Here is a 25,327-nt window from a genome sequence, read left to right as displayed (position 1 = left end):
CAAAACTGAAAACAAATACCCCACTGAAAAATGATTGACATTTATTGCAGTTACCCAATAATTGTTTCTTCGTTCAGTGAATGTGCTCATCAAACTCTACAGCTAATTAACAAATGCATTCATGGAAACCAACTATGAGTGGAATTTAAAAAAAAAGTGACAATCTGAGACTAAGTGTATTTTGGCGCAGAATTTTTGACTTAGTGTTCAATTTAGATAAACACGCCAAATGAATAAAACCCAAACCCAACTTTAAGTAGCTGATGTGGATTCAAAAAACCTAACCATTCAACTACTAGGTAAACATAAGAATGAGCACTCAAAAAGAGCACCAATTCTTTTATTGAACATTGTGAGATTAGCTGCTGTTTTACTATTTACTGTAATCAAAATGAATTGTGAATTACCACCACTTTGAACTGATGTACTTAGGCGTGACTGAAAAAAATCAATCCAGTTAGAGAAATGGACTGCAATAAGATCTGGTCATAACGAGAGTACGACAAGATGGCAGGGCAAAGAAAAGATATAAAAGAGAAGAAAGAACGACGAAGTGAGAAAAGCGATGAAAGAATCGAAACAAACAAAGAGAAAAAAAAAGAATAATGAATAAGGATAATAAACACATAAAAAAAGATAAACAACAAGAAATAGATAATAGCAATTAAAAAAACAATAGAAAAACCGCAAAAAAAGTTAGAATTTAATAAAATCGGATGATAGATAAAAGATGATAAAGAATAAATAAAGAGATGGAAGCCTTCCATTGATAAAAGACTTGAAATATTTTTTGAAATTATAAAATTCAATGAGGGATACGAGGAAAGTTAGATATTTTGATGAAAAACTTTGGAAGACAATAAAATTTTGATGTAAATGAGATCCAATAATAAAGAGAATGGGAAAGAAAAAGAGAGATAAGCAAATAAAAAAAAAATTAAGGGTCATCTATGAAAAATGGATAAAAAAGGAATAGATAAAAGCTGATGAGTAAAACAGAAGAAGTAAAACTACGAAACAAAAAATAGTTTGATAATAGAAGAAGAAACAAAAAATAACGAGGAAAACTAAAAACATATAATAGGAATAAACCAAATTAGGTACTGTAAAAAATGTGATCGATTGGTTCTATGAAAATGAAATTAAAATCAGGAAAAGATAAATATAGGGAGGAAGAAGAAGAAGAGCGAACTGGGAAAAATAATAATTGATAAGTGAGAAGAGGGAGAAGTGGAAAAAGGAAGGTGAAAGTGAAAAGCACAGAGAGAAGATAAGAGGAATAAGAAAAAAAATAGCTGGATAGAAATCATACCCGATTTAACGTATGGAATTGATGTTATGAAAGATGCATTAATTTCTAATTGGAATCTGTAGGAAATGATTTGAAAAACTTCATGTCAACACTCGTGTGAAACAGGATTTACTGATTAAAAGTAGGTATTCTAAATTTTGACGTGCGGAATCTCGATGCCGTCAGTCTTAAAAAAAGCGTATGATGAAAGGTTGAAGAAAAGAGAAAGCGTATAGGCCATTCTGTTATCGAATTTGGGATAGCAAGGTCACGTCTTTTATTTGTAAAAAAATTAATCGTAGGAAGTTTTATAAAGTGTCCGAAAATATAATAAAAAGTACGACAGCACATTTTTTAGCAATGGTGCAAAGCCGATTAAATAGCAAGGAATATTTAAAGAAGGTAGTGCCAAGGCAGCCCTGCTTCAGTATTGGTACAGGCTGAGACGTCACAATCACGACAAATCTGTTAATTTACTAGGAAACTTGTCTTTTTCGCTGATAATTCGAAGAATCTGCTGGAAAATTTCTACTTTGAAAACATGTTATTGTAGAAGGATTCTTGATCTTCAAGATCGGTACAAAAAAGTTGTATTTCCGAATAGCTTTCTATAAAATAGTCCACCGAAGTTAAAAAAAAGGTGGATTTTCACCACTGAAATTTGCAAAACTTTAAAATTATTTCAAAGTCTTCCATGAAAATGTTCAAGTCAGTGCTTTTTAAGCTCCTTATCACAACAAAGTGATCTAAACACAACTTTTTATGCAAAACAACAATCTTTTATTGGCATTTTAGTAAACTGATTTAACAATCATTTAAGGATACTAATTGTTCTACATAAGAATTGTATATGGAAAATGGGTTGAATTATAATCATGACAATCAGTTGAACACTCAATATCTACCAGCTAGAGCTTTTAAAAGGTGATTTTTCTTCATTTTTGATCGTTTTAGCTTCAAGGCGACATTGCATTCATTCATAAAATAAGGAAAAAAAATATAGCAATCTTCAAAGGACCAATATACTTTATAAAATAGTGAAATAGAGGCCTTAAAACATAATCGAAATGAAATTGGAATTCATTTTTGTTCTCAAACGTGTTTTTCTTTGAAATTCCTACCATTCTCATATAAATTTTCGATACAATCGTTTTTGTGACGTCACAAAAAAATATTCCGCGGGATTTTATTTTCCTTGATTAAATAGATGGAAATGTAGCTGATATAAGAGCAAGTTCAATGGTGTTGGGAAAAAGTGGTAAAAATTTTGACATTTTGAAAATTTTACCATGCAAAAATGTTTTCAAGATCTTAAGGCGTTGTATTTTTTTACAACACTGTTTCTATTTCAGTCATACGTGATAGAAATATAGCTATTTTTGCATCACAGCATGCGAAAATACAACACGTGTTGTAAAAAAATCTAGAAGGCCACAGATCTTGAAAATGTTTTTACATGGCAAAATTTTCAAAATGTGCCGTAAGTGTCGAAATTTCTACCACTTTTTCCCAACACCAGTGAACTTGCTCTAACGCAGAGAACAAAGTTTGCCTTGCTCGAGTGCGCGAGTGTGGTCGCATTTTTTTTCGCGGTCGTGTTTTGCTTCGTAATTTTTCCAAATTTATTTTTCCTTAATTTTCAATGACCTAGTTTCAATAATTTTGATAGTGCGCTAAATTAATTTATATCGGTCGATTCATCAAGTGGAGTGTAATTATCGAAAGTCGTAATCGTGTGTGAAGTTGTTGGAGGTGGGCGAATCAATGCGACTTATTCTTTGCCATCTGAACCGTTTTAGAACGATACAATTGTGTTAACATTAATTCACTTCGTGTTAAAACATTTTACAGGTTTCAACGTTTTTGAAAATCAAAATCATTTATTTGCTTATTATTCCTTGTACTTACCAAACACCATAACACTAAGTTAATTTTTAAAACCCGTTATTCATTTTGATAAGTATTAGCAAATCTAGGATTTTGTTTCTAAAATAAAATGCGAAATGATTAAACATCTTTTCCAGTCAATAGTCAATAAATGCTATTAATTTAAAAGTTTTAAATTTTTTGAGAAATCGAAACCTATTATAAATAGTTTTTTCCATTTTATGCATTTAACCCATAAGAGTGTTTTTTCCAAATATTTACAATCAACAGATGTAATTTTATTCGAAAATTTACAGGCATGTTAGGATATACAACTACAGAACGCTTAGGGTACATGTCTCTATAAAATCCTTCAAAAATGTTACTCGCTTTGTTTTGAAGTTTATTTGGAAGATATGAGAAATATGAACTTTTACATCGGGAATTGTTAAGATTTTATTATAACCAAATTGAGGTTGTAAAAAACACATTCCGACTGGAGTCATTCAAGTGATAAAAGAGACAGAGAATTAATAGAGTTGAGAATTTTGAATGAAAAAATTGTTTTTAAATTCTGTGCAACTTTCAAACTTTAAGTATCGTGACTGATGTTAATATTTTATTTTTATTTATTTATTTACATAGTATTCCGTCTCACGACATAACTTGACGAACATAATTCCTAAATTTCACTCGGTCCATGGCAACCGTTCTCCAATTTCTCGGGCACCCCACGTTCGCCAGATTACGCTACAATTGAGATTTAAGCTCACATCGACTGATGTTAATAGTAAACTTCAATCCGCTATTTGAGCGTAAATCTCAATTGTATGTTATGAGTTAAAGTTTTGTATTGGTTGATTCATTTATTTTCTTCACCGTAAAAGCGAAATCAATATGAGGCGCTGAGTAGAATCTGAATTTTTTCCAATTATCATTACTAAAAATTGATTTAGAACAAATTTTTCTTCATTCATAAAACCTTCAGATATCAAATATTTCGTTTTAATTAAATTATGTTCTTCATTCTGAAAAGTCGCATTTGAAATATACATGAACATAACAGAAATAACAGCTAGGAAAAAAAAAGTTTGCATGAAGAAGATTTTCAAACAATATATTTCAATAATTATGTGTTATGAGAAGTCTTTTTTGATTGTTTATGTATAATTATTTTTACACAGCATTTCCAGCTTAATGATATAAGGTGGATATGAGTAGTAGACTGAGTCAATTTGGGGTAATTTTTTAATTTCTCAAACCTTGGAGTCTTAAAAGTCTCGTTTTGGTTCAAAACTCATTCATTATTTTTTGCAGAATTTTTAAGTAACGTTTACTTGAGTAAATTTGGACTTTTATGTTTTTTTGGACAAATTGAATATTTTATACTGAAAAATCTACATCATTTTTATTTCTTCTGTAGAGCCGTGCTTGCTTATGGTTTTTGTGCCAATTTTTGAATTCCTTAAAGGAAATTCTCTGCTGAACAACTTTCTCGAAGACTGTAACTTCGTATCTTATTAGACAAAAAAGTTATTAGATGTTGAATAGGGGCATGTCTTTTGGCATTGATGAACAATAAATTCAATTAACATCTCTGCTGGGGCCTAGCGAGGTATTGAATGACTACTTTTCACGCAATACTTCGCTAGGCACTCAGCAGTGATGTCAATTGAATTTTTTGTATATCAATGCCAAAAAAACCAACAGTCTCTCACAAAGATGTTCAGTGAAATTTTTTTAAGGAATTCAAAAATTGGCACAAAAACCGTAAGCAGGCTCGGATCCACAGTAGAAACAAAAATGATATTGATTTTTCAGTACGGAATATTCAATTTTTCCATACAAATATAAAAGTCCAAATTTACTCATGTAAACGTTACTTAAAAATTCTGCAAAAAACCATGAATGAGTTTTGAACCAAAACGAAGCTTTTAAGACCCAAGGGTTTGAGAAATTAAAAATGACCCCAAGTCGACTCAGTCTAATGAGTAATCAACAAAGCTAAGCTAAGAAATGTTGCTGATATAATGTAACATAGAACATGGAATGCTGTTATAATGCAGTATAGCCCTTGATGTGTTAACATGAAGCAAATTAGCATCTAGAATGCAGATATGATGCTTTCAAAGTGACAAACAATAGTGCTCATGGTTAGTTGGGTAGTGTCTCGTTGAGCGATCTTACAGAAGTAACTGAAATTTGGCATAGAGCTTGTGATAGGCTTTTAAATTATTTTAGCCCCCACGGTTTCGATTCGGTGACACATTGGTCTTTTTGGACCACTAAACCCACACAGCTTAAAGTTGTTTAATCATACCTTTCAATTATATGGAGATAAACGTATTGGAAAATATAAAATTTTAATAATCTTACCGTATCTCGCATCTTCAAAAGCTTCAGGAAGAAGGGAACCCCAATGATCAGCATCATAACGTACATCGTGGATTGGTAGGTCCGGAAGTAGCTGTATTTGTCGGTATTCCAGTTAAATTTAAGTTGAGTATAGAGGTAGATCATGGGTCTCTCGTCCCGTTGAAAGGTATAAAATGCAGTGGCCGCCATAAGAATATACAGGTAAAAACGTCCATCCATTGGACGTTTCTTGAAAAGAGTTTTCAGAGAATGGACGACGTGCTCCTTGTCAAAGATGTCACCCGGTATTTGATACCAGCGTAGCTCCCGGATCGACACTTGACGCTCGGTTGTACGAGATTGCAATCTCGTTATCGAATACAACATGGATACCAGCAAGAGTGAGGCATTAATCACGTACATTAGGAAAAACGACTTGTTGCTCAGATTGAACAACACATTCCCCAGAGCAACGCCAACGGGCATCGTGCTGAGAAATGACGCTTCTAGAATCGCGATTCTCATCGTACGCTCTGATGCGGTTGTTACATCTGTGATGTAGGCGAAGCATGAACCGAATATCGCTACACCTGCCCCGGTGAAGACGCTTGGGATCGTTGCCGTGTAGATCACATATTCCAGGGGCCAATCCATCTTGGTGTTGATCATAATCATTATCGAATGTATCAATTTTCCTACTAGTCCCAAAAGTAGAGGGAGTTTCCGGCCTCTCTTGTCCGACCAAGGTCCTAAGAAAAACGCCAAAGCAATCGGAACAACATTCATGGCGATGTGGTTCCACATCAGGAACGTAGACGTTGTGACCTGAACTTCCTTTTTGATCTCCTGGTAGTGTTCGATGTTGGCACATACATTGTGTCCATATCCGTGATTGACCGTACAGGCCTTGTAGACGTAGAAAACTTGTTCGACAACCGATGTCAGCATATGGGACATCATGTACAGGAACAACGTGGGTTCCACCGTGATCTTCCGGTACCATGGCTGCCCCTTTCCGGAAGCACCCTAGCAATTGTTCAAGAGGGAATGCAAAAAAGACGATAATTTCCCCCTAGAGCAATTCCGCGAAAAAAACTCACCTGAACCCACGTCTGATCGTCGGCACTGATAGACATGGTCGATGGAGATGGATCACATGTTACGTTCCAGCAGCTACCTAATTCAATTGTGACTGATGATGAGCTGTGAATTGTCTGGACTACACTAGAGAGGAGCACCTGCTACGCGTTAAGCCTGAAACGGATCGGCGATGCCCGACGACGACGTCAACTACAAAGATGCGCGACGCCGCCAATCACTACGTATAAACTATTGTAGAAAGCGTTCGCCAACCGATGCTAGACTTGTTTGTTTGTTCCCGGTAAAGAGAGAGGTCGATGGGAGAGTGAAATTCCGTCAACCACCTACCAGCTAAATAACGCGAAGCTCTAGAAATCATGCATAATTCTATTTATCCAAATAATATAGAATTAGCGTCCAGAGGCGTAGTGTGATTCATGACGGGTGGCGGCGGTGTGACTAGTAACGGTGACTTGGCATATTATTTGCCATATGATCGTAAAAATTTTGTTGATTTTTCCCCTGTTCATTGGTTCAGCTACTTCAACATTTTGAGGCATGTTGTCTCATTTTAATTATTTTGAAATTTTTGAATTTTTTTTTTAAATTTTGAAAATATTCAAAATTATGAAAATTTTAACAATTTTGACAATTTCGACAACTTTCAATTAAAATTCATAATATTTATTGAAGGTAGATTATGCAATTTTCAAGTTTGTATTTCGTGGAAATTCAGCTGGCCGAAAAAAATGCTGTGTTTATGACAAAAAAAAAAATTATCGAATTCCGTGATTTGAACCTTAAACTCTGTGACGGTTTTCTGTGACGCTTTTTCTATGAAGTTCATAGGGAAATCATGTCAAACATCAACAAATTGGAAATTCTTTACAGTTTTAATAGAAAAAAGTCAATTTACATTACCTTGTTTTCATACTTTGATGAATTATAGTCAGATATAAAAAGTCGAAAATGACAAAAAAAAAATTATAATTTCGGAAACTTGCGCAAAATTTAGAAAATCTTCGAATTCTGTGAAAATATTAAAAATTCTGTGATCTGTGACTCAGATTCTGAAATTTCAGCAACCTTGGCTTGGGCTTGCTATCAACTACGGTCTACCTGCGGCCCCTCTTGGCAAATGCCATAATAGTTGCACTCCGTGATTGGTTCGAGATAATCAACACATTCTCACTGTCCAATTTTGAGAATCCCTATTTTTAATATGAACCAATAACGACGCCAGCCAAGTCCATGTAGTCGATAGGGGAAAGGAAATGCAGCACTTGTGATGATTTGTTTTGCGGAGGCCGGCTGTACGCCATCCGTCTACAAATCGCACGCTAAGTATTTGGGGTGTAAGGTAATGTGGCATGGAATGTCAACTTGGTAAGCGACGCGCCTGCTCAAAGCCTACGCTCCTTTTATTCTCCTAAAATTTCTAAATTTTCTATTGGAACTCCTCTTCCTAAAGAGGCTGTAAAATGTATAGGCAATCAAATTGATAGCTCAATAATTTTTGTAATCCATCCATCCATCCAACTATTTTATTTTATTGCAAACATCGGAAAACCGTATGGCTTTTGGTGCATAAATTGTAGAAGAAAAAACTATATCTCCGTAACAAAGGTTCTTTCCTTCAATTCATCTTTAAAATTGTTTAAAATAGAATAAATAACGCCTAGCATTTGAATATAAAACTGCAAATTTATATTGACAAACATGAATTCCTTGTTAAAAGAAGATTTTCAAACATCCTCAGGACCTAGGCAACCCTAACTAAGCGTTAAATGATAAAATTATACTAAATAACTTGAGACTGACTTATTTCCATAAAACATTTTTTATCTTTTTTGATAGGAGTTTAACTCGTTAGGGTCAATCTTCCTCGATTCGATTGGTTGGTTAACCCATCAGGGTCATGCTTCGTGGTAGTTCTCTATATTTTGTAGATTAATCCGGCTTTGCGGAGGAAGGCAACTAATTTGGATTCTTCTTGGGGGCAGTTGCTGAGAATCTCTCGCATATTTGATGCTAGGCCACTAGTTTGTCGGGTGGTGTAGAATTGTGGACACACGGTGAGGATGTGTTTCACTGTGATAACCATGGACAATTCGGAGGGTCAGTTTTCATCAAAAGGTGTTCGTTGGTGAGGCGTGCGTGACCGATGCGAAGACGGGTGAGGGCTCTTCTTTCGAGTGGGCTTGGTCGGTCGTTCCATCTAAGAGTGGTGTTCTTTATTTCCCTGAGCTTCGCTTGATGATTTGAGTCCCATTCCAGGTCCCATGCCAGCTGAAGGATGTTTTTTATGTGGGTGGTGGCGTCTTGCTGAGGAATACCTATCAATGGAGGGTCAAGAAGTGTAGCAGCAGCAGCGAGTTTGTCCACGGCCTTATTGCCGGGGATTCCTGCGTGGCTTGGTACCCAGTAGAAGGTTATCCGTTTGTCGTGGGCCATTTGGGAGATGGAGGATTTGGGAGATCACCGTGTTTGGCTTGCAGATTTGAACTGCCTTGAGGATGGCAAATGCTTCAGCACTAAATACTGAGCATTGTTTCTGCCGTTGTAGATGCCGCTGCCAACACGGCCAGCGGGTGTTTTCGACCCATCAGTGTAAACGTATGGGAGGTGACCATACTTGAAATTGACCAGCTGTCTGAAGTGTGTTTGGATGGCCTTTGGGGGGTCGTTAGGTTTTATTCTGCGCAACAATTCTAGATGAACTTTCGGAGTTTTATCGTTCCAGTATCTGATTTAAGGTTCAGGACGGGGACAGATAGGCGGAATTTCATTGCCTGTCAATTCCGAGAGGAATTTGTTCGTGCGGATTGCCATAGAGGATTCTTTGGAACCGCCATTTGCCAGGCTTCTCTCAGCCATTTAAGATGGAATCGGACTGGTTCGAAAAGCGGAGCTGATAATTCGAACGCAGCGATTATACAGAGGTTCCAGTTTATTGATGCGACTTCAATGTTGGCACGACTGAGGAGCCCTATACTGTGAAGTATGGAGGGCAAAAACCAGCCGTGAAGGAACCGAAATAAAGAGTCTCTGTGTGCGTGGCTGGTGTTGTTGGCAAGGATTTGGAGGATGGATATTTTCCCGGTGGCTTTCAATCGCACTTGGTCGAGATGGTATTTGAAGTTTAAGCGATCGTCCATCCATAGTCCTAGCAGGCGGGTACAGCGGGTCAACGGGATTGTCTGGTTGTTCATGGTGAGACTAGGAAACTTTCCAAGTCTTTTTCGGTTCGGACCGATGTGGAGTAGGTGCGATTTGCTGGGGGAGAACTGGAAGCCGACTGAGGGTGCCCAGTTTGCACATCGTTCAGAGCATTTTGAAGTGTTTTTCGTGTAGTTTTGGAGAAAGTTGAAGATGTTATGAGGAGAATATCATCGGCGTAGACCAATGTTTTTCGTGTTACTTGGGACTTTTTGAAATATCGTGTTGACCACTACTACAAATAGAGATGGAGCAATAACTGAACCTTGTGGTACGCCTCCATGGATAGGTCTTGTGTGGGAGCGCTTGCCGTTAACAGGGACCTGGACTGTTCTGATTTGGAGAAAGTCGGCTATGTTTCGCAACATTCGGCCGCCGATTCCCCAGTTGTTTAGTTGGTTGATTATCGCTATCGGTAGACACGGTCGGAGGCTTTCGACAAGTCCAGAGATAGGCACTCTATATGATGTTGTTTTTGTGTAGTTGGATCAATAAAAGACTCCAGTTCCTCGAAATAGTCATCGATGGATGCAAACTGACGGTTGTCTAGAAGCTGTTGTTTTTCGAGGATGGCATGTAATCGTCGGTTCACCATTCTTTGCATGATTCTCCCGACACAGGCCATCAGAGTTAGGGGTTTGTTTCGGTTTGGAGATAGGGATGACAAGTCCAAGTTTCCAGCATTGTGGTAGTTTCATATAACTTAAGACAAAATCTTTTTAATTTTCTACATTTAGAGATATTTTTGATTTAAATTTCAGCTAACTAACTACTAAAAAAAGTTTCTGATGACTTTCATATCGACTCAACTATTTAAATCCTATTGTTACATTATTTACGCAAACCTTATTAGTGAAGCTTTCTTGAACTCTGATTTCGTTTTTATGGACTTTAATTGGGTAAGAAGATTATTCCAAATCGAGATGCCTCTAACGAGAAACGAATTGTTATAATAAACAGACACATGCGGTGGGATAAAGAAATTGACAGTTCTTGGGTTTCTCACAGGAACAAATAAGCTTTTTATATAATCTGGGCCTCCTTTAGTAAGTATTCTGTGGATTACCACGCAAGATCTATATTCATAAAAACTATCGAACGGACAGCCAATAAGCATATTTTGGAGATGGGCAACGCTTGAAAACCTTGAAAAGTTGTAAACATATCGAACGCATGAATTCAGTGCTACATGAAGTCTGTTCATGGTCCTAACAGAACAATTTAAAAAGGCGAAATCTCCGTAGATAAACAAGGGATATAAATAGGTTTTGAATAGTTTTAACTTTGTGTCAACGTCAAGGTTTCTTGTGGTAAGGTTTGTCATCAGCTCATATTTGATTGTAGATGTGGAGTAGTGTGGTTTTGCCTGTGGCTGATAGATTTTTCAGGAGAGGATAACCGATGTCGTCTGGACCAGCTGAAAGTCTTTTGACTTTTCTCAGTGCGGACTCCAGTTCGTCGAATGAAAATTTTGCTGTTGTAGTCTTTTTGGTTATGGACTTGGTCAGTTGGGAAGGGAAGCAGGGGGCTGTTGGAGGGGTAGACAATTGATGCAAAGTGGTCACAGATGGAATCGGCGAGGGAGGTGGGATCATTGGTATATTTTTGATTTAGGAGAAGGTGAAAGGGATTGCTGCGGTTTTCGCCATTTATGATTTTTATTTTGTTCAACAGAACTCTGGTGGGGGTGTTGATATGAATTTCTTCCGTAAACTTTGGCCAGCTTTCGGCTTTGGCTGAGTGGACTGCTGCTCTCGCAAGAGTACGCGCTGTTCTGAATTGAGTGAGGGCCTGTTGTTTTCTTGGGTCATCATTGGGGATTCTCCTGAGGGATCGTAGGACTTTGCGCCGCTGTTTTATGGCGAATCGGATTTCTGGTCGCCACCAGGGGTCTGCAGTCTTGCTCAGGCTTCCGAAAAGTACTTGCGAACGTCGCACATGCACCTCGACGAAAGTTTCCCGAATATTTCTTCGCCGAAAGTTTTAAAAGGAGCGGTCGTGCGATGTACAGCGACGCCTTGTTTTACCTCATGCGAGAGTTTGTTCGTGGGTATGAAAGATTTTTAAGCTTCGTGACAGTTTTGGGATATCTTCGTGACAGTTTTCAATGCGTTGAATTTGCATGACAGTACTACTTACTTCGTCCGACTGTAGCCGAGATTGGCTCGGGCCGAGTTAATTTTGAACGAACGTATGAATTTTCCTTATGCTTGAAGCCTCGCGGTGGTGATCACCCCAATCACTCTCCCCTTCCCTTTTCGCCTAACCTGCACCGGCACCACACATCGCGTTACGCGCCGATCGTATGCTGCTGCTCGGTGCGAATAGATGGCTCGTTCGATCTATTCTAACCGAGCAGCAGCGCATACGATCGGGCATGGGTACGGTATGGGCACGACAGTCACCCGTGACAGTGCTGCCCAAAACTGTCACACCCTGCAGCCGACAGTTAGGATGAAATTATTTTCGAAACAGGAGGCATGAAGGGATGAAAACCGAACTGTCGGTAGGGTTCGCTACAGCTTAACACGTTCGTCGCCACGCTCATTTTAGTAGTTTTACCAGCCAGGCCCAAAGAAATTCTAGGAGCGAGAAAGAAAAGAGGGAGAGTTCCCAAATTTGCAACGCGTGGCTAAACTGAGCGGCTTACTTGAGTAAGAGAGCGTCACCTGCTTTTTGATATGACGGGGCCCCCCAGGAAATACACCCGTCTGCCGAATATGGGTGACGTGGCGACGAACGTGTTAAAGCACAACATTTTCGGCAACGCATGCTTTGAGCGGATTGTTCAGATACAGCCTGGGTTCTCGCACGTGTGCGATGTAGCCGAAGCGTTTCGATTCGTTACCGACGGTACAGCAGCGAACCGAGTGGTAAGGAAAACCGAGACAGTTTGTTTGGCAAGATAAAAGCTGTCATAGCAAAGCTGTACTTTTCGGAAGCCTGGTCTTGCTTGGGACCCCACTAGTTCGTGGGATAGTTTTCGTACCAGCTTCCGTGAGGACCTTTGTAGAGGATTCTATGCATGTGGGAGGGCTAAGTTCAAGGGATTTATCGACTTCGGTTTGGAAGTTGAACCAGTCTGCCTCATCGGTTGGTTGATTGGGGGTTGTATCTGTTAGACTTGGTTGTGGAGCCATTTTTATGTTGGGAAGGTTGTTGCCGTTAGCTATTTCAGTTTTGTGACTTACCCTTCTGTTCCTGAGTCATTGAAGTTGTTGTGGTTTTACCAGGGATGCTGGGTGATGTTGGAGCCGTGGGTGAAGAAGGTTTTTTGTTCCTCGTTGTCGTTTTTTTTTGGGTCGTTTATTTATAGGATTAATTTTTGGGTCACATTCGGTGGAGGAGTCTTCGGATGACGCTTTCCAAAATCGTTTGAGAGTTGTTATTATGCTGACTGTGTAGCTGCTGCTGGATATGTTGGTGTCGCTTTCTGATTCCTGTAGGGTTTCGTTCTTCTGTCTTTCCAGTTTTTCTACTTGGCGGGAGAGTTTGGATATTTGGGAAGTAAGAAATGCAACTAGGTTTCGTAGTTCGGTTATTTCTTTATCCTTGGAGTTGAGACTCTTGGTTGAGTCGTTGTTGGACAGATGCTGTGTGGTTTTGCCGGTTTCGAAGTTCTTTAATGGCTTCGTTGTGGATGATTCCTAGGTCGGTCCTGATTTTGATTACTTTCTGTTCATATTTGAATGCGGGGCAGATTCGACTATTGCCTTGATCGGTAAAAGTGAGAAAACTTTTCAGGTTCACTAAAGAAAGTCACAATAATCAGACGTCCGTGATAGAGAGAGATATATGCTACTCGAAATACACGTCTGAACGTGACGAAGGATCGAGGTAAACTGATAAAACATTATGAACCGTGAGCGTAATGAGTTTAAAGTGTTTACTATCTTAAAAATTCGTTCATGTATAAATCTTTATTCTTTTAAATATTCATTATAATGCTGTTTTTAATTCCGGAGTTAAAAAAAAACCAAAGTTATAGTATATGTTCAGATAGGTACCAAAAAAAGGAAACATGGTTATTACTGAACAGCGAGAAACTTCCATGTCCACCTAATTCACTTTTATCTGAATATACATCATAGTCTATCTCATTTTTGATTAGCATTCTTTCTTGAATCAAAAATTCTGTAACTTTAAAAATAATACATAAGTTTAACGACAAAATAACCTGAAAATTAAATTCTTAAACTCTCATCAATATGGCAGCTATGGTGAATATTTGCAAAACTTTAGTGTCTCCATTTGAGCAGTAAAATATTTCTCAAAAGTTTAAAATAAATGATTTGTGGAAATTTCCCCTTATTTTAAATTTTTGCAATATTAAAACTTATCATTCATCCAAATCGCAAGAAGTTATTTTACTTAATAAATAAAGGATGGATCTCACCAAATGCCTGCATTGCTTCCTTGTTATCGTACACCCATAGAAGAGGTTGCAAAAATCCAATGCCTTTTTAGCACATCTCTGTGCCGATAATGCTCTGAAATGTGCACTGTGCCGAAGACGGTATGTTTGAAAAACCGTAACTGGCATAAGGACTCGGCTCCCAATCAAAATGATGACCACTACATTCAAGCGAAACAAGAAAAACATTTTATGGGATTTCCTTCCTATTGGATAATTCATCCCAGAAACAAGAAAATAAAAATTAAAACCACAGCGCTGTACTGAGAATCGAACTCACATCACCATTTGTAGCGTCTTGCCAGTCCGACATTCTAACCAGTGTACTATTCGAGCTTCATGCAGGACGAGGTATATTTGTCATAGGCTTTCTGTTACCGATCAATCACAAAAAACGTACAACGGCGGCTTCCCGGCGTTTGGCCTCCTTTCAATGCATTCCTTTGTCTTAAGATGGAAACGGGAAAGGGAACGGGAGTGAAGGAACGGGAAACCCATTGAATGAGAACTGTGCTTTGCTTACTGCCTGCTATTACATACACACGCTACATATACACAGCTGCTAAAGCCGGGCAGCTTGGCCGGTGTTGTTTGCCGGTAAATTGAAGGAATGTTTTTGTTGTTGCTTTTGCTACATACACACGCACAGCTTAGCCGTGTTTGCCGGTTGATTGAATTAGAAGGATGTTTTGGTTGTTGCTTTTGCTACATTCACACGCACAGTGCTCGGTTCGCTGGCTGCCTGGTGTTGGCCGGTATTTATTTCCATCCTTCTTCGGCTTGTGATGCGATTGGGAGGGACGCGAAAACGTTTTTATTTTGTTTCATTTAGACATACGCAATTCGGTTACGCTGGGAAGTTAATGCCGGTGGGCGCAAATCGAATCAGTGCCGGTCGCGTTATCTTCTTGTACCAATGATGCTATGAAATTGACTACACGCCATTGGCACAGAGGCTGAATTTTGGGTGTAGGTTGAGCAGTCTCTCACCATCAAGTTCTACGTCTGAGCGACAGCCATTTTTGGTATCTAAGGCCAAAAGTTTTTTTAAACTTTCATCAAAAGTTTCTGCAGGTAACTCGTTTGAGGAATTTTTTTCTGATTTCCGCTTCAAGTGACGATATTATATAAACACCAGTGATTGAATTTTGCTGAGCATGAGTTGATCAACCATCTCTCGCTCAACGCTTTACTCGGAAGCAAAGGTTGCTTTGAGGCAGCGAAAACGACAAAACCGATGATGTATACGCTCTCAACATGGCCGCCTTCATGAAGCAATATACATTCGAGGCAGCGAATCCAAAAAACCAAACGAATGGCTCTCACTCATCTCCTGTCACAACCTTGAGGGAACCGAATTCAAAAGGCAGAGCAAACCCGAGTCTCCTCGTTTGTGCCTGGATCGAATGCGTGAGGTTTTTCTGCTATTGCTATTATTGCACAGCAACCGCACGCAGGCAGCTAGTTTTTTCATTTCTTTTTCTTCCCCCCTCTTTCACCATACGTTGCGGGCCGTGCAACGCAATAAGTTCGGTTGTTTTTGTTGTTGCCTCAACCTTTGCGGTCGGCTCGAGTTATTCAAATTCAACAACGTAAATGAGTATGTGTGCCTCGTCTTCTTCATGCATCATGTAGCAACCGAACGTTGAGAGAGTTCGTTCGGGGCAGCAAACGGATAGTGTCTCTCAGAGCAGATCCTCCTCATGGGGGGAGGTTTGAATGAATGTATATGTATCGTCTCCTGTATAGCTATGCGAGGCCTCAAAGTGTGTATTTTGAATGCCTCTGATGAGAAAATTGGTGAGGATTTCAATCACTGATAAACACACACATTTTTTCCCAAAAAATTTTGAAAATTTTCGGAGCCCTTGTCAATTTTTTTTTTAAATATATCTTTATTAGAACCAATTCATTACATTTATATTACATTAATACATTAAATTAGGTGTTCAGTTCAATAATGAACTTTCAGAGCCCTATAGTTTAATAATCACTAAAATTTATTTATTCGACTTAAATTTGCTGAGCACAATCAAGCATTTTTATAAAGGAGAACATCCTGTAGTGAAAAAAAAAAAATTTTAAACTAAAAACTAAAGCTAAAGCTATCCTAAAATTAAACTAATTGTAGAGAGAGCGAATCTCTGCGATGGAAGACTGCATCGATTTGCCTCTGAAGTTGGAGATGATTTTGTTGGCCAACTCTTCGATAGATTCAATGCCTGCAATCGGATGAAGATCTTCGGTGCTGTGCCAAGGTGGAAGCCGCAAAATCATTTTCAGAACCTTGTTCTGAATCCTCTAAATGGCTTTTTTCCTCGTCGCGCAGCAGCTAGACCAAATCGGAACCGAATACATTATCGCTGGTCGGAAAACCTGCTTATAAATAAGCATCTTATTCTTCAGGCACAGTCGGGATTTCCTGTTGATGAGAGAATACAGAGATTTAGTGTATTTATTACATTTAGATTGAATATCTTCAATGTGATTCTTAAAAGAAAGATTCCGATCAAGTGTGAGTCCCAAGTACTTCACGTGATCAGACCATTCTAATGAAACCCCATTAAAAGTTATGGAATGATTTTCATTAGGTTTTAAAAAATTTGCTCTTGGCTTATGGGGAAATAAAATAAGTTTAGTTTTGGAAGCGTTAGGAGAAATTTTCCACATTTTCAAGTAATTCAAAAAGGAATTTAAATTTTGTTGCAATCTACTGCGTACCACCCGTAAATTTCGACCTTTGGCTGAAAGCAAAGTATCGTCAGCAAATAATCTTCTACCTTTTCCTTCTGGGACATCAGGAAGATCAGAAGTAAAAATATTGTATAAAATAGGCCCAAGTATACTACCCTGAGGGACACCAGCTCTAATGGGTATCCTTTCAGAGCATGAATTTTGATAGCTTACTTGCAAAGTTCGACTAGTCAAATAATTTTGAATAATTTTGGTGAGATATACAGGAAAATAAAATCGAGCTAATTTAGCTACTAAACCTTTGTGCCAAACACTGTCAAAAGCTTTTTCAATATCAAGAAGAGCAACACCAGTTGAATAACCCTCAGATTTGCTAGCGTTAATCATATTAGTTACACTCAAAAGTTGATGTGTAGTAGAATGTCCATGACGAAAACCAAATTGTTCATCAGGGAAAATAGAATTCTGATTAATGTGAATCATCATTCTATTCAAAATAACTCTCTCAAATAGTTTACTTAAAGAAGGAAGCAAACTAATTGGTCGATAACTTGAAGGCTCTGAAGCACTTTTTCCAGGTTTCAAAATTGGAGTTACTTTGGCATTTTTCCATTTATTGGGAAAATAAGCCAAGTGAAAACATTTATTGAAGATTTTAACTAAAAAATTTAAAGTGCTTTCTGGCAACTTTTTAATAAGAATATAGAAAATCCCATCTTCCCCCGGGGCTTTCATATTTTTAAATTTTTTGAAAATCAATTTAAGTTCATCAATATTTGTCTCACAAGAACTTTCAAACACAATTTGCTTAGAAAGAATATCATCAAATTCTAGGGAAATTTGAGCATCAATTGGACTTACAACGTTTAAATTAAAATCATGAGCAGACTCAAATTGTTGGGCTAATTTTTGAGCTTTTTCTGAATTAGTTAAAAGAAGTTTATCCCCATCTTTCAAAGTAGGAATTGGCTTCTGGGGCTTTTTTAGAATTTTAGTTAATTTCCAAAATGGCTTTGAGTAGGGTTTTATGTCCTCTACTGCTTTAGCAAAATTTTCATTACGAATGAAATTTAAACGACGTTTGATCTCTTTTTGAAGGTCGCAATAAATTAATTTCAAAAAAGGATCCCTAGTTCGTTGAAATTGGCGTCGACGAATGTTTTTCAGTCGTATCAAAAACTGAAGATCATCATCAATTAAAGGTTGATTAAATTTATGTTTAACTTTAGGTATTGAAGCGGCTTTAGCATTGACTATTGAAGTTGTTAAATTTTCTACAGCCAAATCAATACCTTCAATTGGATTCAGTGGAACGTTTACATCTAAATTACGTTCAATAAAATTCCTATATCGCTCCCAGTCAGCTTTTTGAAAGTTAAAAGTTGATTTTAAAGGGGTTTAAATGGGACTTTGGGATAAAGAAAATGTTACTGGAAGGTGGTCTGAATCGAGGTCCGCATGAGTAACTAATTGACTACAATGCTCGCCTAAATCCGTTAGAACCAAATCAATTGTGGAGGGATTTCTAATTGAAGAAAAACAAGTATGCCCATTAGGATATTCAACAGTATAATAACCTGCAGAGCAGTCATTAAACAAAATATTCCCATTTGAATTTGATGAAATATTATTCCAAGATCGGTGTTTTGCATTAAAGTCACCAATAATAAAAAATTTAGATTTATTTCTGGTGAGTTTTTGTAAATCTCCCTTCAAAAAATTTTTCTGTTCACCGCTACATTGAAAAGGCAAATATGCGGCAACAATTATAATTTTCCCCATAGAAGTTTCTAATTCAATTCCAATTGTTTCTAAGACTTTTGTATTGAAAGAAGGAAGAAGTCTAAATTTGAGACGACTATTGATGACAATAGCTACACCCCCACCTTGTCGATCAAGTCGATCATTTCGTAAAATTTTTAAGAAAGCATTGCTTTTCAAGTTATTGTCTGGCTTTAAAAAAGTTTCAGTGATGGCAGCAATATGTATGTTTTGAGTTTTCAAAAATAAAAAGAATTCATCTTGGTTAGCCAGCAAAGATCTAGCGTTCCAATTCATAATATTTAAACATCTATTTGGATCCATGAGGGAATCGTAAAGTCATAATAATTTTGTTGGCATAATTAAAAGAAGTTTGGAAAGCTTCAAACATTGAATTTGCTTTCAACATAAGTTGCATCATTTCCATTAAATTTTGATGCAAAAATTTTAATTTTTCCTCAGTAATCTCACCCAAATCAACAAAATTGTTAGAATCAGAAGAGGAAGGAGAAGAAAAAGTATTTGAATTTCGGGAATTTTCCCAAGCCTTCGCATGAACGTTGAGACTTGGTTTTTTCCCATTTTTATTAATTAAACCTAGAAGCAACAATTTTTGCCCTAACGGGACAATCTAGAGAATTCGAGGAATGATTACCTGCGCAATTCGCACACTTAAAAAATTCTGTTTTTGGCTTATCACCACCAAAAAGGCATTTAGATTTTTCATGATCGAATGAGCCGCAAAACATGCATCTGGCATTCATTCTACAATTTTTAGTGCCATGACAAAAAGCTTGACAACGACGACATTGCGTAATATTTTGTAAAAAATTGGTATGGGATTTACGAAAAGGTTCAAATTTTACTCGACAATGAAACATAAGACGAGCCTTTTCCAAAATTTTCAAATTATTAACCTGATCCTTTTTAAAATGGATCGAATAAAGTTCAGGAGCAAAACCAACACTACTGGTATTATTCGTGTTGGTTCTTTTCCTCATTTGAATTACTTGAATTGGAGAAAAACCTAACAAAGAATTTAATTCATTTGTGATCTCATCCGGTGTCTGATCGCCGGTGAGACCACGAAGTACAACTTTAAAAGGACGATCACCTCTAGTGTCGTACGTAAAAAATTGGTGTTTTTTATTATTCAAATAATTTAAAAATTTTTGAAAATCATTAAAAGATTCCGCCAATATACGAGCGGTTCCCCTTCGACCGATCTGAAAAGAAATCTTCACATCCTTGACGGAAGTGACGATTTCTTTTCGAAAGGCATTGAAGTCAGGAATCGTGACCGTTATTGGTGGAATCTTTTCGTTTTTAAGAGTATAAGAAGAAGAAGAAGGTTTCTTAGTACTCTTATCAGAATTAAATATGAATATTTCCTCATCACCGATGTTATGAAGGACATCGAATGAATTGGAAATTTCAACTTTTTTGGCAGATGGCCCTGGATTAGGTTCAACAATCCGTTTTCTTCCGGCCCTTGAGCCGGCCGAAGACTTCCCCATGCTGGAAAGAAAAGAGAAAATATGAATAAAAGAAAATGAAAATAATTTTAGCACTGAAAAGTGCTGATTGAAATACAGGTAAGGAAAAAATAAATAATGTAAAATGTTCTTGCAGGTACACAGCAACGATACGATGCTCCGGCGTACGTGTTGACGGCTCAACGGTATAGATGGAAGTGATGAGCCCTTGTCAATAATGTTTTTCATATTTCCCTGACTACTTCGATCTCTCAAGTGTGTACAGTAGTTTTTCGATTCTATCACGTTAAAAAAAAATTCACCGTGAATATGGCGGAACCGTGAATTTGGCGAAACTAAAAACTAAAGTTGAAAAAAGTATTTTCATTGTCTTTAATCAATAATTTATAATGTTTTCAGTTGCGGAAACGTTTTGTATCAATAAATTTTGATCCTAAGATGTAATTGTCAAAGTTTACTAAACACAAAGGATCGATTTCAGTTCAAATTATTCTTCTCTATAGCAATTTTAAGATATTTTCATAAAATAATACCATATACAATATCTCTTTGTTAGTCTACGTGTTATTAAAGTGAATTATTTAATTTTTTGTGGAAATTTCACAGTTCGTATCTCTTATGTTGATTTTCAAAAAGAATTGAAAGAAAATTGCTTCAAAAATTTTCTTCTTCAAATTTCGAATTCTAATATTTTTAGCCTTCACACATTTGATTAACTAAAAAGTTTACCTTAAAAAAAAATACCTATATACCATAACATAAACCATAAAAAATATGATGATCAAAGACGCTCTACGCTTTTGAAAGAAAATTAAGGTCCTGGATATAGTTTCTGAATAATTTCTTAAAATGCGTGATAAAATCGAAACAATAATCATGATAAAATCGAGAGTGAATTTGGCAAGTATTGAAAAAATCGAACAGCGATAAAATCGAAAAACTACTGTATTTCGTAAAAATTGTGCATAACCTTTGTCTTAGCAATATCTGAACGGATGTTCAAATATCTGATTTTTTACGGACAAATCTTGACAGGTGATAACTTGACGTTTTAGGCACGTTTTTTTAATTATGTTTAAAGAATTTTTTCATTTCATCATTTTATCATTTCATATTACGATCGTAGTTTTCCTGTTTACCTTGAACCGGGGTAAGATTGATAATTCTTTTGAATATTTTTCGATTGTTATTTCTGTTAAGAGGAGTGTGGCCTGTTTCATATTTTTAAAACCAATACTGAAATCCTATGAACGTTAAATATGGTCGAAGAAATTTAATAGACAACTTTAAGTTATATTCAAAAATCGATTTCGTCTTTGTTAAGAATTTTATGCTTTAGGGTAACATTGATCAGTCTCCATTTTGACGGTTTTAACGAGTTTTCTTGATCATAAAGAATACAAAACACCTTCATAATATTTACAAATGCTAGTTTATCAATTGCTAAGGCAGTTTGGAACAAACAAAAATGATATAAAATTTATCATGAAACTCTACAAAATTGAACACAACACTCTCGGTGGCTCAAAGATACTAAATTTGTAACTTTTGGTTCAGTGAATTCTGAAATATACAATGCTGAATTTGGTGTTTCTTGGTGTACATCAACATCGTGGTCCTTAATGTGTTAAGGCCGAACAACAATTAAAATCGAAAGATGGACTAATATGCTGCATAAATTAAGGGGATATTTTATTAACATCTATATATATAAAAATGAATTTCTGTCTGTCTGTCTGTCTGTCTGTCTGTCTGTCTTTCTGTCTGTTCCCTATAGACTCAAAAACTACTGAACCGATTTACTTGAAACTTGGCAGGTGGGAGTATTGGAGGCCGGGGAAGGTTTCTATAATGGTTTGAGACCCCTCCCCCTAACAGGAAGGAGGGGAGGGGCCTCCCAAACAAAAAACAATTTTTTGCATAACTCGAGAACCAATCAAGCAAATGGTATCAAATTTGGCATGGGGTGGTTTTTGGGAACAGACAATATTTAAATGAATATTAGGTACCCCTCCCTCCTCTCAGCGGAGTGATAGGAAGGGGGGGGGAGGGGGGCTACCTTACTATTTTTCATATAACTCGAAAACTAATCAAGATATTGGAACCAAATTTGGGATGGGAAGGTATTTTGATACGAAAAATATTTCAATGATTATTTGAGACCCCTCCCTCTTTGCAGTTGAAAGGAGGAGGGGCCTCTTTCATATTTTTTACATAACTCAAAAACTAATAGAGCAAATGGAACCAAATTTGGCATGGGAAGGTATTTGGATACGAAAAATATGTCTACGATTATTTGAGACCCCTCCCTCTTTCCAGTAGAAACATATAAAGGGGAAAGGCCCTCTTTTAATTTTTTAAATAACTCAAAAACTACTCAAGCAAATGGAACCAAATTTAGCATGGGCGGAAATTTGGGAACGTGAAATGTTCTAATGATTGTTTGACACCCCTTCCTCCTTCCAGCGGGGAGAAAGTAAAGGGGGAGGGAAGTTTCATACATTTTTTTATTGCATAACTCAAGAACTACAACAGCAAATGGAACCAAATTTGGCATGGAACGATATTTGGGCAAGAGAAATGTTCCTATGGATATTTGGTATCCTTTAATACTTCAAAAGGGTGGATGAAAAGGGGGAGAAGAGGTCACCCTTACAATTTTCAATATAACTGGAGAGCTGATCTAGCAAATTGAACCATATTTGGCATGTGAGGTTATTTGGATACGAGAAATGTATCTATTATTTGAAGCCCACATTTTTTCAGCGGAAAGATATAAAGGGGGAAAAGAAGGTTTCCATACATTTTTTTTTTTCATAACTCGAGAATTAATACAGCAAATGAAACAAAATCTGGTATCAAAAAGTATTTGAGTACAAAAAATACTATTATGAATATTAGATTCTCACCCTTCCATTCAATTAGGAGAACGGAAGGGGTATGGTATCTTCTTTCTTTCAAGTTTATGCATAACTCAAGAATTTACAACGCAAGTAAAACCAAATTTGGTATAGGATGGTTTTTCAATACGAGAAATTTTATTATGTCAAACAATTTCTTTCTTGCAGTGGGATGATAGAATTGGGAATAAAGGAAGGGAAGAGGAAAGCTTGCATTTAACTTTTTTTTACAATATCCGAGAAATAGGCAAAACTTAACATGGAAAATCATTTTGGTATGGTTCTATGATTATCTGACACACCATCCTCCTTTCAGTGAGTAGGTACATAGGAGGAGGGAGGTGAGCCCAATACAATTTTGTTAGCCTAAGTTCTCGATTTATGCTAACGAAGCCTACAAATGGAAACAAATATGGCATGGAAAGGTACTTGGTTACGAGATATGTTTGTTATAGACCCTTACGCCTTACAGTATAGAGAGGGGAAGAAAGAAGGGGGTTCCATGTAAATTTTGTTGTAAAGCTTGAAAACTTATCAACCAATGGAACAATATTTGATACAAGAAGATTTTGGGGAACGAAAAAAATGGGTATGATTATTTAAGACCACGATCTTTATTCAGCAGGGGGGGGGGGAGGACAGGGGGGGGGGCTCTCTTATCAGTTTTTAAGCATAAATCCAGAACATATCAAGTAAAAACAACCATATTTTATCAGTTGGATTGTTTGCGTAAGATTAATTTGAGACCCTCCTTTTTAAGAAAAGAAACATATTAAAATTATCAGATCTTTGACACAATTTATAGATCAGGATTCAGAATATTAGTTTAAGTTATTTTTGTGTTGCAAACCGAAACTCCAGCTGCAGCTCTCATTTGATAGCGGTTTCTTATGAATTATGTTATAACCTGATTTAAATAATGCCAACAAAACAATAAAAATATGAAAAAATTCTGAATATATCATTCGATTTTGAAAGGTGTAGCAAAGCACACCGGGTCAGCTAGTTACTAATAAAACTTTAAACTACAGAAAAAAATGAAATATTGCCTTCATTCAATTCCCTAGACCCCCCCCCCCCCTTCTCAATAAAGTACAGTGGAATAAAAAAACATTCTTACCGTATCTCGCACCTTCAGAAGCCTCAGGAAGAAACGAATCCCAATGATCAGCATCAGCACGTTAACCGTAGCCTGGTAGGTCCGGAAGTAGCTGAATAAGTCGGCATTCCAGTTGAATCTCAGTTGTGTGTATAGATAAATTATCGATCGTTCGTCTCGTTGAAATGTGTAGAACATTTTGGACGTCATAAAGATGAACAGGTATAATCGACCGTTTGTGGGCCGTTTTTTGAACAGAGTTTGCAGCGAGTGGACCACGTGATTCTTGTCGAAGATGTCACCTGGAATTTGATACCAGCCGAGTTTCCGTATTGGCATTTGACGATCTGTTGTGCGAGATTTCAATCTTCTTATCGAATAGAATATGGAAACTAGCAATAGCAAGGCATTAATCACGTACATGAGAAAAAATGATTTGTAACTTAGATTGAAGAACATATACCCCAGAGCAACGCCAATGGGCATGGTGCCGAGAAATGACGCTTCTAGAATCGCGATTCTCATCGTACGTTCAGAAGCAGTTGTCACATCTGCAATGTAAGCGAAGCATGATCCGAATATTACCAAACTTCCTCCGGTCAAGGCGCTTGGGATCGTTGCCGTGTAGATCACATATTCCAAGGGCCAATTCATTTTGGTGTTGATCATAATCATTATCGAATGAATCAACTTTCCTATAAGTCCCAATAGTATTGGCAACTTACGGCCTCTCTTGTCCGACCAAGGTCCCAAAAAGAATGCCATCGAAATTGGGACAACATCCATGGCGATGTGGTTCCACATAAGAAACGTTGAAGTCGTGATGTGAACTTCCTTCTTGATCTCCTGGTAGTGCTCGATGTTTGCACAAATATTATGTCCGTATCCGTGATTGATCGTACAAGCCTTGTAGACGTAGAACACCTGCTCAACTACTGAGGTCAGTGTGATGGCCATCATGTACAGGAACATCGTGGGTTCCACCGTGATCTTCCGGTACCATGGTTGTTTCTTTTCGCAAGAGCTCTGACAATGGTGTAGGAAAAATACATTTAAACATTAATTCAGCACAACCTTAAAGCAACGAGCTATAAAACTTACTAAAACCCTGTCAACACCAGTGTTAGACATGATAGACGATTAAATGTTTCG

The 25,327-nt window shown here is 37.2% G+C and overlaps 1 protein-coding gene across 2 annotated transcripts in view; it reads right to left on the bottom strand.

Annotated features, from left to right (window-relative positions):
- LOC129754522 (proton-coupled folate transporter-like) overlaps positions 1 to 25,327 on the bottom strand; it is a 43,106-nt gene extending 17,779 nt beyond the window's left edge. The window contains exons 1-2 of one of the 2 annotated variants that reach the window (XM_055750648.1): positions 25,277 to 25,327; positions 24,197 to 25,201 (exon numbers count right to left, since the gene is read on the bottom strand). In XM_055750648.1, the coding sequence (XP_055606623.1) occupies positions 24,197 to 25,201; positions 25,277 to 25,306 (1,035 nt within the window). In that variant the 5' untranslated portion in view covers positions 25,307 to 25,327. Of the gene's footprint in view, positions 1 to 5,533; positions 6,539 to 6,612; positions 6,862 to 24,196; positions 25,202 to 25,276 lie in introns of those variants that run through there. The other variant, XM_055750647.1, reaches the window with a different exon arrangement.

Source organism: Uranotaenia lowii, chromosome 3, assembly GCF_029784155.1.
Source record: "Uranotaenia lowii strain MFRU-FL chromosome 3, ASM2978415v1, whole genome shotgun sequence".
NCBI classification, from domain to species: domain Eukaryota; kingdom Metazoa; phylum Arthropoda; class Insecta; order Diptera; family Culicidae; genus Uranotaenia; species Uranotaenia lowii.
The sequence above is the reverse complement of the archived record's forward strand: the minus strand, read 5'-3'. Positions and strand labels throughout refer to the sequence as shown.